The sequence below is a fragment of the Cetorhinus maximus genome, chromosome 17 (genome assembly GCF_964194155.1).
Source record: "Cetorhinus maximus chromosome 17, sCetMax3.hap1.1, whole genome shotgun sequence".
In the NCBI taxonomy this organism is placed as follows: Eukaryota; Metazoa; Chordata; class Chondrichthyes; order Lamniformes; family Cetorhinidae; genus Cetorhinus; species Cetorhinus maximus.
Genome location: NC_135895.1, coordinates 5851571 through 5867371, shown reverse-complemented (window position 1 = coordinate 5867371; position 15801 = coordinate 5851571). Strand labels below are relative to the sequence as shown.

The 15801-nt window shown below is 44.0% G+C and overlaps 1 protein-coding gene across 1 annotated transcript in view; it reads left to right on the top strand.

The window, feature by feature from the left end:
• The window catches only part of dnai3 (dynein axonemal intermediate chain 3), a 115472-nt gene extending 111030 nt beyond the window's left edge, over positions 1 to 4442 (top strand). The window contains exons 20-21 of the mRNA XM_078561804.1: positions 2315 to 2437; positions 4082 to 4442. Coding sequence (XP_078417930.1) covers positions 2315 to 2437; positions 4082 to 4198 — 240 coding nt within the window. The 3' untranslated portion in view covers positions 4199 to 4442. The remainder of the gene's footprint in view (positions 1 to 2314; positions 2438 to 4081) is intronic.
• The last annotated feature ends 11359 nt before the right edge of the window (positions 4443 to 15801 follow it).

Genomic DNA, 15801 nt, shown 5'->3' with positions numbered 1-15801 from the left:
GGTTATTTGAAGTCGCTTTGTTTTAGTAGAACGATGCAGGGTTAAGGTCTGGCAGTGTGGACTGTGAAGCAGCTTCCTGTAATGATCCAACCCCTTCACAATAAAAGCACGATTGTGCAACGTGCTTCACCGTCTTTCATCAGCACCCAAGTGAGCAAAAGTCCTTGATTGCTAATCACACAAATGACTTGCATTTATATAGCATCTTGCACAATTTCACATTGCAAAATGCTTTACAGCCAACTAAATTGTTTTTGAAGTATAGTTACTGAAGCAGTCCATGTCCATGTGCAGCAGGACCTGGACAATAACCAGGCTTGGGCTGACAAGCGGCAAGTAACATTCACACCACACAAGTGCCAGGCAATGACCATCTCCAACAAGAGATAATCTAACCATCACCCCTTGACGTTCAATGGCATTACCATCACTGAATCCCCCACTATCAACATCCTGGGGGTTACTATTGACCAGAAACTGAACTGGACTAGTCATATGAATACTGTGGCTACAAGAGCAGATCAGAGGCTAGGAACCCTGTGATGAGTAACTCACCTCCTGACTCCCCAAAGCCTGTCCACCATCTACAAGGCACAAGTCAGGAGTTTGCTGGAATACTCTCCACTTACCTGGATGAGTGCAGCTCCAACAACGCTCAAGAAGCTTGAAACCATCTAGGACAAAGCAGCCCGCTTGATTGGCACCCTATTCACAAATATTCACTCCCTCCACCACCGACGCACAGTGCAGCAAGGTGTACCATTTACAAGATGCACTGCAGCAACCCGCCAAGGCTCCTTCAACAGCACCTTCCAAACCCACCACCTCTGTCACCTAGAAGGTCAAGGACAGCAGACACATGGGAACACCACCACCTGTAAGTTTCCCTCCCAAGTCACTCACCATCCTGACTGGGAACTATAATGTCGTTCCTTCACTGTCGCTGGGTCAAAGTACTGGAACTCCCTCCCTTCCAGAAGAAAAAAACAGTGAAAACTGGGAAGTAAGAATATTGGTCCGAACTGTTAATTCCTTCTGGGCTAACAGCACTGTGGGTGTACCTACACCACATGGACTGCAGCAGTTCAAGAAGGCAGCTCACCACCACCTCTCAAGGGCAATTAGGAATGGGCAATAAATGTTAGCCTAACCAGTGACACCCATGTCCCACGAAAGAATAAAAAAACTATTGGAATGTCAGAAATGTGGCAGCCATTTTGCACAACAAGCTCCCACAAAAAGCAATGTGATAATGACCTGATAATCTGTTGGTTGAGGGATAAATATCGGCCAGAACACCAGGGAGAACTTCTGTTCTTTTTTGAAATTGTGCCGTGGAATTATTAGCACCCACCTTGAGAAGTCAGACAGGACCTTGGTTTCACACCTCATCTGAATGACGGTGGATCTAACAGAACTCCCTCACTGTGCTAGGTATGTTAGCCTAGATTCTGTGCTGAAGTGTTTGGAGTGGGATTGAACTCACACCCTTCTAACTCTGAGGTGAGAGTGCCACCAACTGAGCTATAGTTATTTAGACCCAGGCCAGGGGCGGGGTGTGTAGGGAGGGAGGCGTTAAATGAAGGCGTCATATGGGAACAGACTTGTGTTTAGCAATGGTGCCCACTGTGGTCAGGTAACCTTCTGACACTCACTGCCTTGGCTCACATGTAAAGCCTACGCCTTTAAGTGGGGTAAGTGAGGCATATCAATAAATATTGATCCGTAACCCAGGAGGAGCCAGTGTTTTCAGAAGAGGAGAGGCGAGAGGCGATGGAAGACGTGTGGCTTTGGATACACTTCCCAGTGCATTTACCAGTAACCCATGCATCATCATTTCTGGCTAACATGTTACACTTTTATTCAGCCATCTTGCCATTGTAAATTGTGCTTTTAGGCGTGAATTGGGAACTGGATTAGGACAAGCTGAATTGTTTCTGGTGAAGGAATTGTTAGGTCATTAAAAAAAAATCAAAACTCTGTCTGGGATCTCGCCAAAACCAACTCCAAAAAAAATAGGGTGAAAGGGTAGTTTTTAGCACATAATCTTTTGGCTGCTCCACTCTGTCGATATGATCTTTGGTGACACATTGGAAACAGGATTGAGTTTTCTTTTTGGTGAACTGCTCCGTAGTGATAAGCACAGCCTCTCAGTACAGGTAAGAAAGGTAAGCCAGGTTGTATAATGAAGCATCTTCCACTGGAATAGATTGAAAAAGGTCGGATATAAAAAGAGTGAGGAGGAACCTACTGATTTGAAAGGCTCTTACTCGCTCAAGCAAACCACTAAAAAATATATTTTCTTTTCTTCCAGAAATCCAACGTTGAGGCTTATTTTGACAGGGAAGTTAAACGACTGGAATATTTTGAAGCAAGAAAAATATTAAGACGTGAAAAGAAAGAACAGGAAGAGGAAGAGGAAGAGGAAGAAAAACCTGTGAGCAAATTAATTTGGTCCTTTCAAAGATTCTTGGGAATGAATGCACAAAGTTTACTACTTGCCACCTCACCCAAATGCACATCTGTTTTCCTTTAATGTTTTCTGCCTGCCATTATTTATTTGTACTGCTGGAACTCACATTCTCAGTGAGTGCAAAAAAAAAACTGCAGTCAAATCAATGGGGCAATTATGACCTGACTTTACTCTGTTAATGCAGTACTTCCTCCATGGAAACCTTTATGAGGTCTGTGGAACTCTTTAAACCACACAGTGAGGTTGCTCTGTGCTGAATTCCTGTTAGGTGGTTATAGCAGTACAGCAATCGGTCTCAGTGTCCCCAATGTAGTGAGGCGAGCGATGGGGGGATAGTGAGGATTCCCTGCCTCTCCTCACTATCCAACAAGCCCTGTTGGAAATAGCTCACGGGTGGACTATTGGGCAAGTACAAGAGAGAGGTGCCTGTGATGTGATATTCACGGAGTCGTCTGTCAGCGCATACGATCTTACAACGAATTCCCAGCACAGAAGCAGGCCATTTGGCCCAACTGGTCTGTCTTGATGTTTATGCTCCTCGAAGCCTTCTCCCACTCTACTTCATCTCGCCCTATCACCATAACCTCCCATTCCTTCCTCCCTCACCTACTTCCTGTGCTTAAGCTTTCTCTTAAATGCACCTGTGCCATTCGCCTCAAACACTCCATGTTGGCAAAGAAAATTGAGGGGCTTCATTTAAAAGGCAGGACTCTCATCCATGCACAGTCTCAGTGCCCAGCACAGAATCAGGGGGATCTGACCCAGAACACTTGCTTTGTCCTGTCAGAGGGTGTCAAAGGGAATTAAAAAAACACACACACACACACACAGACACACAGACACACACACACAGACACACACAGACACAGATACACACACACACAGACACACACACAAACAGACACACACACACACGCACTGTCCCCATCAGAAGATTAGACCTTTGTGCAGCAACATTGCCATCCCTCCATCAAGCACACTCCTGGTGATTGTCTGCACACGCGTGAAGGATGGGTACTTGGGGAGTGGTACCCCTCGGAGGGATAAGAGCTCTCATGGAGCAGTGAGTAAAAGTGAAACGAAAAAGAAGAGGGAGTAAGGAAAAGGAAAAAAAAAAATCAAACGCAACTTTAAAACAAAAATATACCTGAATGCGATTAATGGCTTCCATAATTTGTAGGCATCTCATTACGCCCTGGAGGCTTTGATAGCTTGTTTCAAACAGTCATTGTATTCCAGCCACTTTGTTCAAAAATGTACAAGTGTTTCAATTAAATTACCACAACCCTTGCTGTTAAGCTTGGAATAGCAGCTGTATTTTGTTTCTTTATTTATTATAATCCCGAAGATCTACCTGAAGATGAATGTTGAATTTTTTAAAAAAAATTTACTCTGATGTTATTAAAAATCAGGGATGACATAGTTTTTAACCCACTCACTTATGCAGAGTTAAAATTGGGCCCAGATATGGTGCTGTTAAGGCGGAGTGTATAAATGGGCTCATCAGACAATTGAATGAGTTTCGGAAGGGATTGGTGCATAAGGTGTAAGAAAAGGGATATATCCTTGTTTGCTTTTCTGGACAATGTTTATGTTCCATCTTCACAGGCGCCCGAGGTAGAAATAAAGACATTGGAACAATTGGAAGAGGAAGCAAAAAAGGAACATGCAGCTTACCTACAGGAAGAGAAGAAGATCATCTTTGCTCAACTTGGGAAATTGTGAAGGAGGCCGAAAATATTTGATGTATATTTTTCTATTAAAAATTAAAATGTAATCGGATTAAAAACATAAGTACCGCGATGGTGTTATCAGCACAGAAATAACTTGGCCATCAAGCATGAGAAAGTGCAGTCGCATGTGGCTACCATCAAAGCCTTGACCTCAGTATTGTAAAATAAAAAATTAAGTGCCACTTAGAAAATTAAGGGTTAATAAACGAACAGCAGAACAGATTTTTTTAAAAGGCAAATTGTGTTGAACTAATTTGATATGTTGGGAATCTAGATTTTCAAAAGACGTTTGATGAAATATCACACAATAGACTTGCAAGCAAACTTGAAGCTAATGGGATTAAAAGGATAGTGGCTGCGGGGATGCAAAGTTGGCAAAGACAGAAAGCAGAGAGTCGTGGTGAACAGTGGTTTTTCAGATTAAGGTAAGTATACAGTGAGGTCCTCCAGGGGTCAGTGTTGGGACCACTGCTCTCTTTGACAGGTGCCTTTTTAAAAAAAATTCTTCATGGGACATGGACATCACTGGCAAGGCCAACACTTGCTCCCCATCACTAATTGCCCCTCAGACTGAATACATTTCAGAGTCAACCACATTGCTGTGGATCTAAGTCAGGACCAGGTAAGGAAAGCAGATTTGTTTATGATTCCAGATGTATTAATTGAATTTAAACTCCACCAGCTGCTGTGGTGGGATTTGAACCCACAGCGACAGCACAAGTTGAGAAGGCTGTTAAGAAAGCGTGTGGGACCCTTGGCTTTAAGAGTACAAAAGCAAGGAAGTTAGGCTAAACCTTTATAAATCTGGGAGCCAGATTTTAGGAAGAATGTCGAGGCCTTGGAGAGGGAGCGGAGGAGATTTACTGGAATGGGACCAGGGGTGAGGGACTTCAGTTAATGTGGAGAGACTGGAGAAGCTGGGATTGTTCTCCTTGGAGCAGAGAAGGCTGAGGGGAAATTTAATAGAGGTGTTCAAAATTATGAAGGGTTTTGATAGAGTAAAGAGAAAATGTTTCCAGTGGGCAGAAGGGTCGGTAACCTGAAGTCTCAAATTTGAGGTAATTGTCCAAAGGACTAGGGCGGAGATGAGGAGAATTTTCGTGAGGAGTTGTGATCTGGAACACGCTGGCTGAAAGGGCGGTGGAAGCAGATTCAATATTAATTCTCAAAGGGGAATTGGATAAATCAGGGCTCCGAGGAAAGGGCAAGATGAGTGGAACTAATTGGATAGCTCTTTCGCATAGACGATGGGCCAAATGGCCTCCTTCTGCATTGTATCATTCTATGATGTACCTTTTTTCCTCATTGCATTACATGAATTGTATAAATCTGCACACGGCACAAATATTATGTAACCTATTAGACCAGGCTTGCCTAACCTTTTCACATGGTGGGGGAGAGCCACATTTCAACTTTTTTTTTTCCCCACTCAAGCGGCTGGTGAGCAAATTTCAGAAAGATAAAGTTTACCACAACATTAAACACGAATTTCAAAAAAAAAGACTGATGTGTGAAAAGAAACAACTTGCTGAGGAAAAAGACAATGTCAAAGCAATAAATTGATCATTTTAAAAATGAGTAATCAATAAATATGGTGATGAGAGTGTGAGAGGGTGTGTGTGTATGTGTGTGTGTCTGCCTCACTCCCAGTCTCAGGGTGCTCACTCACTTATCCACTTTGAGGGTGGGTGTGAGTGCAGGTTCACCTCTCACACAAATACACTTACACTCTCTCCCCCCTCACACACTCTCTCACATGCACACACACTCTCTCTCTCTCACACATGCTCACATTATTCCCTCTCTCACACACTCACGCTCTCCCATATTCTCACACACCAGTGGGTCCCCCTTGCTCCAGGGCCTGCTCTCCCTCTCCACCCCACCCCAGGGCCTGCTCTGCCTCACACCCTCACCTTGGAGACCTGCTCTCCCTCTCCCCCTCGCCCTAGGGACCTGCTCTCCCTCACTCTGGGGACCTGCTGTCCTTCTCCCCCCTCTCCCTCTCGCCCTGGGGACCTGCTCTCCATCTCCGCCTCATCCTGGGGGGCCCGCTCTACCTCACACCCTTGCCTTGAAGACCTGCTCTCCATCTCCCCCTCTCCCAAGGGACCTGCTCTCCCACCCCTTCTCGCCCTGGTGGTGAGCCTATTAAGAGCAAATACAGTGGCAAAAGGGCCTGTGATTGGACGAGTACCTTTGCAGCATTTTTCAAATGTAAGCCAGTTGAATGTCCAAACGTTTGGTGGGCAGGATCCAGAGGGCTCGGGGCTGTCAGTTGGACAAACCTGTATTAGACTGTGGACGTCACCAATGCTGCAGAAAGGAGTAGAAAGGGTGAGGTTGAACAGATCACATATGCTTTGCACCGTATGTTAAGAAACTCATTTGTTCACTAATAGCCATTGCTAACAGCAGCTGAGTGGCTGCAGCTTCAACCACAAATTGTAATTAGGCAGCACCTTTAATGGAAAATGTTCCAAGCTGCTTCACAGGAGCATTGTCAAACATTATTGTGCCCATATGCAACAAGACTTCGACTATATCCAGGCTTGGGCTGATTAGCGGCAAGTAACATTCACACCACACAGGCGCCAGGCAATGGCCATCTCCAGCAAGAGAATTCAACTATCTCACCTTAATATTCAATAGCATTACCATTACTGAATCCCCATTATCAACATCCTGGGGGTTACCCAGAAACTGAATTCACAGAATCACAGAATGTTAACGACAAAGAAAGAGGCCATTTGGCCCATTGTGTCTGCACCAGCTCTCCAAATGAACATTGCCATTGCCCTGCCTTTTCCCCACACCCTTGCACATTGTTTCTATTCAAATAATCATCTAATGCCCTCTTGAATGCCTTGATTGAACCTGCCTCCACCACACTTCCAGGGAGTGCATTCCAGACTCAAACCACTTGTTGTGTGAAAAAGTTTTTTATCATGTCACATTTACTCCTTTTGCAAATCACTTTAAATTTGTGCCCTCTCGTTCTTGATCCTTTTATGAGTGAGAATAGCTTCTCCCTATCTACTCTGTCCGTCCCCATCATGATTTTGAACATCTCTATTAAATCTCCTCTTAACCTTCTTCTCTCCAAGAAGAACAGTACTAACCTCTCCAATCTATCCTCATAGCTGAAGTTTCTCGTCCCTGGAACCATTCTAGTAAACATCTTCTGTACTCTCTCCAATGTGTTCACATCCTTCCTATAGTGTGGTACCCAGAACTGTACACAATATTCCAGCTGAGGTCTAATGAGTGTCTTATATAAATTCAGCATAAATTCCCTGCTCTTGTACTCTTTGCCCCTATTAATAAAGCCCAGGATACTGTATGCTTTATTAACTGCTCTCTCCAACCATCCTGCCACCTTCAATGATCTATGTACATATACACCCAGGTCTTTCTGCTCCTGCGCCCCCTTCAAAATTTCACCCCTTATTTTATATTGTCTGTCCATGTTCTTACTACCAAAATGCATAATCTCACACTTCTCCACATTGAACTTCATCTGCCACCTATCTGCCCTCTCCACCAACATGTCTATGTCCTCTTGAAGTTCCACACCATCCTCCTCACAGTTCACAACACTCCCAAGCTTCGTATTATCTGCAAACTTTGAAATTGTCTCCTGCGCACCAAGATCCAGATCATTAATATATATCAGGAAAAGCAAGGGCCCCAATACTGACCCCTGGGGAATTCCACTACAAACCTTCCCCCAGCCTGAAAAATATTCATTGGCCCTTACTCTCTGCTTCCTATTTTTCAGCCAATTCTGTATCCATGTTGCTACTGTCCCTTTTATTCCATGAGCGATAACTTTTCTCACAAGTCGGTTGTGTGGCACTGTATCAAATGCCTTTTGAAAGTCCATGTACACCACATCAACAGCATTACCCTCATCGACCTTTTCTATTAACTCTTCAAAAAACTCCAGTAAGTTAGTTAAACACGATTTCCCCATTAGAAATCCATGCTGGCTCTTCCTTATCAACCTATATTTTTCCATATGACTATTAACTCAATTCCAAATAATTGTTTCTAGAATCTTGCCCACCTCTGAAGTTGAACTGACTGGTCTGTAATTGCTGGGCTTATCCTTACAACCTTTTTTGAACAAGAACGTAATGTTTGCAATTCTCCAGTCCTCTGGCACCTCCCCTGAGTCCAGGGAAGACTGAAAAAATTATGGCCAGTGCCCCTGCAATTTCTACTCTTACTTCCTTCAATGTCCTTGGATACATCTCATCCGGTCCCGGTGTCTTGACAATTGAACTGGACTAACCATATAAATAATGTGGCTACAAGAGCAGGTCAGAGGCTAGGAATCCTGTGATGAGTATCTCACCTCCTGACTCCCCAAAGCCTGTCCACCATCTACAAGACTCAAGTCAGGAATGTGATGGAATACTCTCCACTTGCCTGGATGAGTGCAGCTCCAACAATGCTCAAGCGGCTCTACACCACCACACCATCAAGGACAAATCAGCCCATTAATTTGGCATCCCATTCACCACCTTAACCATTCCCTCGCTCTACCACTGATGAACATTAGCAGCAGTGTGTACCATCTACAAGATGCACTGCAGGAATTCACCAAGGCTCCTTAGACAGCACCTTCCAAACCCACGACCGCTACCATCAAGAAGGACAAGGGCAGCAGATAGATGGGAACATCACCACCTGGAATTTCCCCTCCAAGTCGCTCACCATCTTGTCTTGGAAATATATCGCCATTCCTTCATTGTCGCTGGGTCAAAATTCTGGAATTCCCTCCCTAACAGCACTGTGGGTGCACCTACACCACATGGACTGCAGCGGCTCAAGAAGGCAGCTCACCACCACCTTCTCAAGGGCAATTAGGGATGGGTAATAAATGCTGGTTTAGCCAGCAACACCCACGTCCTGTGAAAGTATTAAAAAATTCTTGCAGGAGCAAAAGAGAGAGAGAGATAGAGGAGAAATCTAGGGAGGGAATTCCAGATCTTCCCAGAAGGGAAAAACAGTAAAAACTTAGAAATAAGAATACTGGTCCAAACCGATCTTGTATACCCTATGATGGAACACCAGTAAAAACTGGAAAATAAGAGTACTGGTCCAAACTGTTTTTTTCCTTCTGGGAGCCCAGGCAGCTGAAGCAGGACCAACAATAGTGGAGCAATTAAAATTGGGGCTGTTTAAACGGCAAGAATTGGAGAAGCACAGGGTTCTCAGAGAGTTTCAGGGCTGGAAGAGTTTACAGAGATAGGGAAAGGTTTGAAAACAAGAACGAGAATTTTAAAAAGTTGTGCAGCCAAAGTAGGTCAACAAGCAGAGGGAGTGATAGGTGAACGAGACTTGTTACAAGTTAGGGCAGCTTTATTCCACATATGGATCTGATAAAGCTTGGGCTGCCATTGATCTATACCTTATGACAAATACAAATAGTAAATCGCTGCTCAGTTTGGATGCATTCACTCTACAATCTCCAGTTCTGGGGGGCTTTTGCTTCACAGTAATGCTGCATTTATGGTGCAAATCCAAATTGAATGGTGTCAGGGTGCTCTTGATGGTAGAATAAAGTATAGTGAGTCTCCTTCTTGCTCTATGTTGTCCTTGGCGACAGTTAGGACTTCCCCACCCAATTTATAGTGTCAATCCCAAATCCTAATTAGTGTCTAAAATAAAAGCAAAAGACCTCGGATGCTGGAAATCGGAAATAAAAGTAGAAAATGGTGGAAAAACCCAGCAGGTCTGGCAGCATCTGTGGAGAGGAAAACTGAGTTAATGTTTCGAGTCCAATATGACTCTTCTTTGGAATGATGTTGCCAGACCTGCTGAGGTTTTCCGCCATTTTCTGTTTTCACCCCAATTAGTGTCAACTTGAAGTCTCACAGGGCATTAACGTCCAGAACCTACCAGCAACAAGTATCCCATCAGAATAGTTTTATGCCACTACTGGGTTCTCAGGAAATTCAACGATATGAAGTATAGTTACTTGCGCCTTCTTTGCGTGACATTGTAATTAAAAAGTACTTTGATGAAATATCAGTTCTGCTTCTGTTGGACAGTTACAACATATAAACTGAACGAGGCCCTGTTTTTACAGATATTACAACATGGAGAATGGCCATTCAGCCCATCGAATAGAAAGACTTGCATTCATATAGTGCCATTCACAGTCACTGGATGTCCCAAAGCACTTTTCAGCCAATGAAGTACTTTTGAAGTGTAGTGACTGTTCTAATGTAGGAAACGCAGCAGTTAATGTGTGCACAGCAAGCTCCCATAAACAGCAACCTGGTAGTAACCAATCACCTGTTTTTGTGATAGTAACTGAGGGATAAATATTGGACACTGATGATAACTCCCCTACTCTTCTTCAAAGTAGCACCATGGTATCTTTTCCAGCTGAGGGGCCAAACAGGGTCTCGTTTTAACATCTCATCCAAAAGTTGGCATCTCCAACAATGTAGCACTCCCTCACTACTGCATTGGAGTGCCAGCTTTGATTTTTGTGCTCAGTTTCCTGGAGTAGAACTTGAACCTACAACCTTCAGACTCAGATGCAGGAATGCTATCAACTGAGCCACAACTGACATGAGTCAGTGCTCGGGTTGCCAACTCTGGGTTGGATGTATTCCTGAAGATTCCATTTCTAACCTTTTACTTCCAACCACCCTGCCTGTTGAACAACTTTTTTTGCAACTCCATTTTTTAAATAATTAATAATATGTTAGAGAAAAATAAAAAAAAAACCCTACAATTTTCTTTTAATGTCCTGATATCTTTTCTGCAGGGTTTCTGCTTGTAGCAATGTCCAAGCGATTAGTCCTTATTACCGGGCACGCCATGAAAATCTGGAGGGTTGGTAAGACGAATCGGTGTTTATTCTCCAGATGAGCAGTAGCCTCAGCTTCCTGCTGCCCACATGTTTTTCCTCTGTTACAGTAGGAACCTGTAAAGTAAGGGGAGATAGTGGTATTACTGGCCTCGTAATCCAAAGGCCCAGGCTAATAGTCTGTGGACATGGGTTCAAATCCCGCCATGGCAGCTGGTGGAATTTAAATTCAATTAATAATTCAGGAATTATAAAGCTAGTTGCAGCAATGGTGACAATGAAACTATCATCGATTGTTGTAAAAGACCCATCTGGTTCACTAATGCCCCCTTAGGGAAGGAAATCTGCCGTCCTTACCTGGTCTGGTTTACATGTGACTCCAGACCTATAGCAATGTGGCTGATTCTTAACTGCCCTGGCCTAGCAAGCTACTCATTTCAAGAGCAATTAGGGATGGGCAATAAATGCTGACCTTGAAAGAATAAAGAAATACTTTTTAAAAATGCCAACAACTGTTCAACCCTCGCCCACCTGGCTTTATTCCTAATAGCACCAAATGGGTTAAAGCGAAAAAATGGAAGGTATGCATAGTTTAAAGTGAGGATAAACACTTTAATCATTCCAGTATGTCTGTGGGCCTAGTTTCCACTTTTCACTCGTACTGTATTATGAGTTCAAGGAGGACGACTTGGCATTGAATCAGCAAATGGAAAGTCTGTTTTAAATTAGTGTTGAAGAGTCTACCAGCCTTCTGAGCTTTACTCAAGACTGCTACTTTGCATTTCATCATCATGACTTATAGGTTCGAGCTCGATAGGCGCTTTTGTGTATTAATATTTGGTAGTAAAAATTTTGAACTCTGCGGACCTCAACTGCATACCTTCAAAGACCTTTAGTTGTGAGCTGTGTAAACCTCTCGAGAATTGTGCAGAACCGCTAATACCAGGAGATGCAAACCAAACCTCGGAGTCCAAGTAATGAAAACCAGATTTGAGCAGAAACCCAGCAGGAGTATTCAGTCAATAAGCGCTGTTTAGATTCACATCTAAACTCTGTCTTTAACACACTCCAGGCTTTACAAAGCTATGTTGTACTTTATACAATGCTGGGCTAATACAAATTGCACCTCGAAACAGAATTTCAATGCTGAAACGTTGAAGAGGTCTAATGAAAGTTGAGCACAGAAAGTGCACTCATTTTGTTACCCTTGGCTTTTCTTTACCTCTCCATTTTCTGCCACTTTTCTCCTTCCTGTAGGGTGATTCTTCTACTGTGTTGCTATTCCCACGAGTTTAGACGATTAAGGGGTGATCTAATTGAGGCATTTAGTGTGATTAAAGGATTTGATAGGGTAAGTGAAGAGAAACGATTTCCTCTGGCGGAGGGTCATGAATTTGATGGGCCGAATGGCCTCCTTCTGTGTCGTAATGTCTCTGAGTCCAGAACAAAGGGAACATAACTTGAAAAATTCGAGCCAGGCCATTTCAGGGCTGATGTCAAGAAGCAGTTCTTCACACACTGGGGAGTGGAAATCTGGAACTCTCTCCCCGCAAAAGCTGTGGAGGCTGAGGATCACTTGAAAATTTCCAAAGTGAGGTTGATGGGTTTTTCTTGGTAAGGGTACTAGGGATTACAGAACCAAAGCATTAATATACACATCAGCCATGATCTAATTGTGGAACAGACTTGAGGCTGAATGATCTCCTCCTTTTCTTATATTCCTATCTAAATGTCCACTTTTCTTGCAAGAATATGGGCAATGAGTGATGATGAGGGTTTCATCAGACAGGACTTCACATTTAACCTGATCCTGTCCAGGTCCGTGTACTTTCCAAGATAACAATCAGGGGTAGGGTCTCTAGTTGAGGTTTTTACCTCCTGCCATCCTAACCTAGTGATAACATAGCATTCCAACTGATGACACATCTCTGGTCAGCTGACATCCTTCATACATGGAGCATGGGATAAGATCTCACTAGGAATACTTTGTAAAGTATCATCCATTTTTGCGAAGTATATGTGGTATTGCATCATTGTGGTCTTGAAGGTGTTAGGAACATAGGAGGAGTAGGCCATTCAGCCCATCGAGCCTGCTCTGCCACTCAATACAATCATGGCTGATCATCAATGTCTTTTCCCCACACTATCCCCATATCCCTTTATGTTATTGGTATTTAGAAATCTGTCAATCTCTGCTTTAAACACTCAATGACTGAGCTTCCACAGCCCCCTGGGGTACAGAATCCCAAAGATTCACAACCCATACCCCACCCTCCGCCCCCTGCACACAGTACACCATGTGCAGTCTAACCAAGATTCTATACAATTGAAACAAGACTTCACTACTCTTATACTCGAATCCTCTTGTAATAAATGCTAACATACCATTAGTCTTCCTAATTGCTTGTTGCACTTGCATGTTAGCTTTCAGTGACTTATTGACGAGGACACCCAGGTCCCTTTGGACACCTACACTTGTTAATCTCTTACCATTTAAGAAATACCCTGCACATCTGTTCCTCCTACCAAAGTGGGTAACCTAACATTTTTCCGCATTATATTCCATCTGCCATGTTCTTGCCCACTGACTAAGTCTGTTCAAATCCCCTTGAAGCCTCTTTGCATCCTCCTCACAACTCACATTCCCACCGAGCTTTGTGTCATCTGCAAACTTGGAAATATTACATTTGTTCCCCACATCCAAATCATTGATATATATTGTGAATAGCTGGGCCAGGACTGATCCTCATGGTACCCCACTAATCGCAGCCTGCCAACACAAGACTGAACTGTACCTCCCTACTCTGTTTTCTGCCTGTTATTTTGTGTGTTTCTATGTTGCGTCTGCTCGGAAGTGCTGAGCACTCCCTGTGCAAGCGGTGGGGCAGGGGAGGGATTCCCTGAGCTGGGAGTGCTGCCTCAGGGAGATAGGCTGAAGTGTGAAAACATTATTAAAGGCAGTGTATTACCTCCTATTCCATGTGCTTTAATTTTGCTAACTAATCTCCCGTGAAGGGGCTTTATCTAAAGCCTTCTGAAAATCCAAGTACACTACGGGCAGCTTTTTCCAGTTGGCGAGCGTTGGGCGGAGCCCGCTCGTCAATGCGTAGAATGACGCGGGGTGATGTTGGGCAGGCGTCCCGACGTCAACCTGGGTCATTTAGATTTTCAGGTGGGCAGGCAGAGAGCCAAGTCGGCTGCGCACCCGCTGACCTGTCAACGGCCACTTACGGCCATTAATAAAGTAATTGAAGTAATCAATGGACCTGCCCGTCCAACCTTAAGGTTGTCAGGCAGGCTGGGAGCCCAGGCGGGCTTCCGAAAAAATATGAAACCTCATCCACGGGCGGGATGAGGTTTCATGAGGGTTTTAAAAATATTTATGAAATTTATGAATAAAAGTCATTGACATGTCCCAGCTCATGTGGCAGTGTCACATGAGGGGACATGTCAGGAATATTTTTTTCTGCCTTTAATAACGTTTTCACACTTCAGCCTATCTCCCTGAGGCAGCACTACCGACTCAGGGGATCTCCCCACCCCCCCACCACCCCACCCCACCACCACTGCCTGCACCAGGGAGTGCCCCGCGCTTCCGAGTAGACGTAACATAGAAATATAGAAACTAGGAGCAGGAGTAGGCCATTCAGCCCTTCGAACCTGCTCTGCCAGTCATCATGATCATGGCTGATCATCCAACTCAATAGCCTGCTCCCGCTTTCTCCCCATATCCTTTGATCCCTTTTGCCCCAAGAGCTGTATCTAACTCCTTCTTGAAAACATACAATGTTTTCGCCTCAACTACTTTGTGGTAACGAATTTCTCAATTCCTTAATTGGCCCTCCCACGTAAAGTAGCGGTGCACCCTTGACCAGGGGCACCAATCGGGAACCCACCCACCCGCACCCGGTCCTGCACAAACCCCCCCGACAGGGGGAAAATGCTGCCCTAAGTCCACCAACTTCCCAATATCAATCTTGTTGGTAAAGTCCTCAAAAAAACTCAAACGGGTTCATCAAACTTGATTTCCCATTCGTAAATCCATGTTGACTATGCCAAATCAGATCATTATTATCCAAGTGTCTATTTACCACATCCTTTAATTCCAGCATTTTCCCCCCCTACTGATATAAAGCCGACGGGTCTGTAGTTCCCCTTTTTTCTGCTTTCTGCAGTTCATGTTGTACTTCATCCATCTCAGGTACAGGTTCAACATTTCAGGTGAAGCAATGAATAAAATGGTAAATGACCGTCCATGCTTAAAACCCTCCCCTTCAATTCCATTATACTTCATCTTCTGAACATGATGAAGCTTCCTCCATGCATCAGGTATGTGTGAACAGCACCACCTGCAAGTTCCCCTCCAAGCCATCCTGACTAGGAATTATACCGCTGTTCCTTCACTGAGTCAAAATCCTGGAACTCCCGAACAGCACAGTGGGTGTTGTTGCAAATATCTTGTTCGTGGTTCATGTTAATATTTTAGAGGTAATGTTTTAGTTTTGGGAAGATTAAAGTTTAACCGTAGAAATTAGGATAAATGCAACTGAAGCAGCTAGGAGTCTATTACACTTAAAAGGTTGGCTATGGTGATTGTTGCTTTCAGGCCAGCCTTACTGAGTAAGGGTCACGTGGTCAGAACAGCCAATCAACACCGAGCATGTGGAAACTTAAGGGGTGGAGTTTTCTTAGTCTAGAAAATGCATTGTAGCCTTGCTAGAGGCCTCCAGCTAACCCAGCAGCTCTGTAAATAAAGTTTGTTT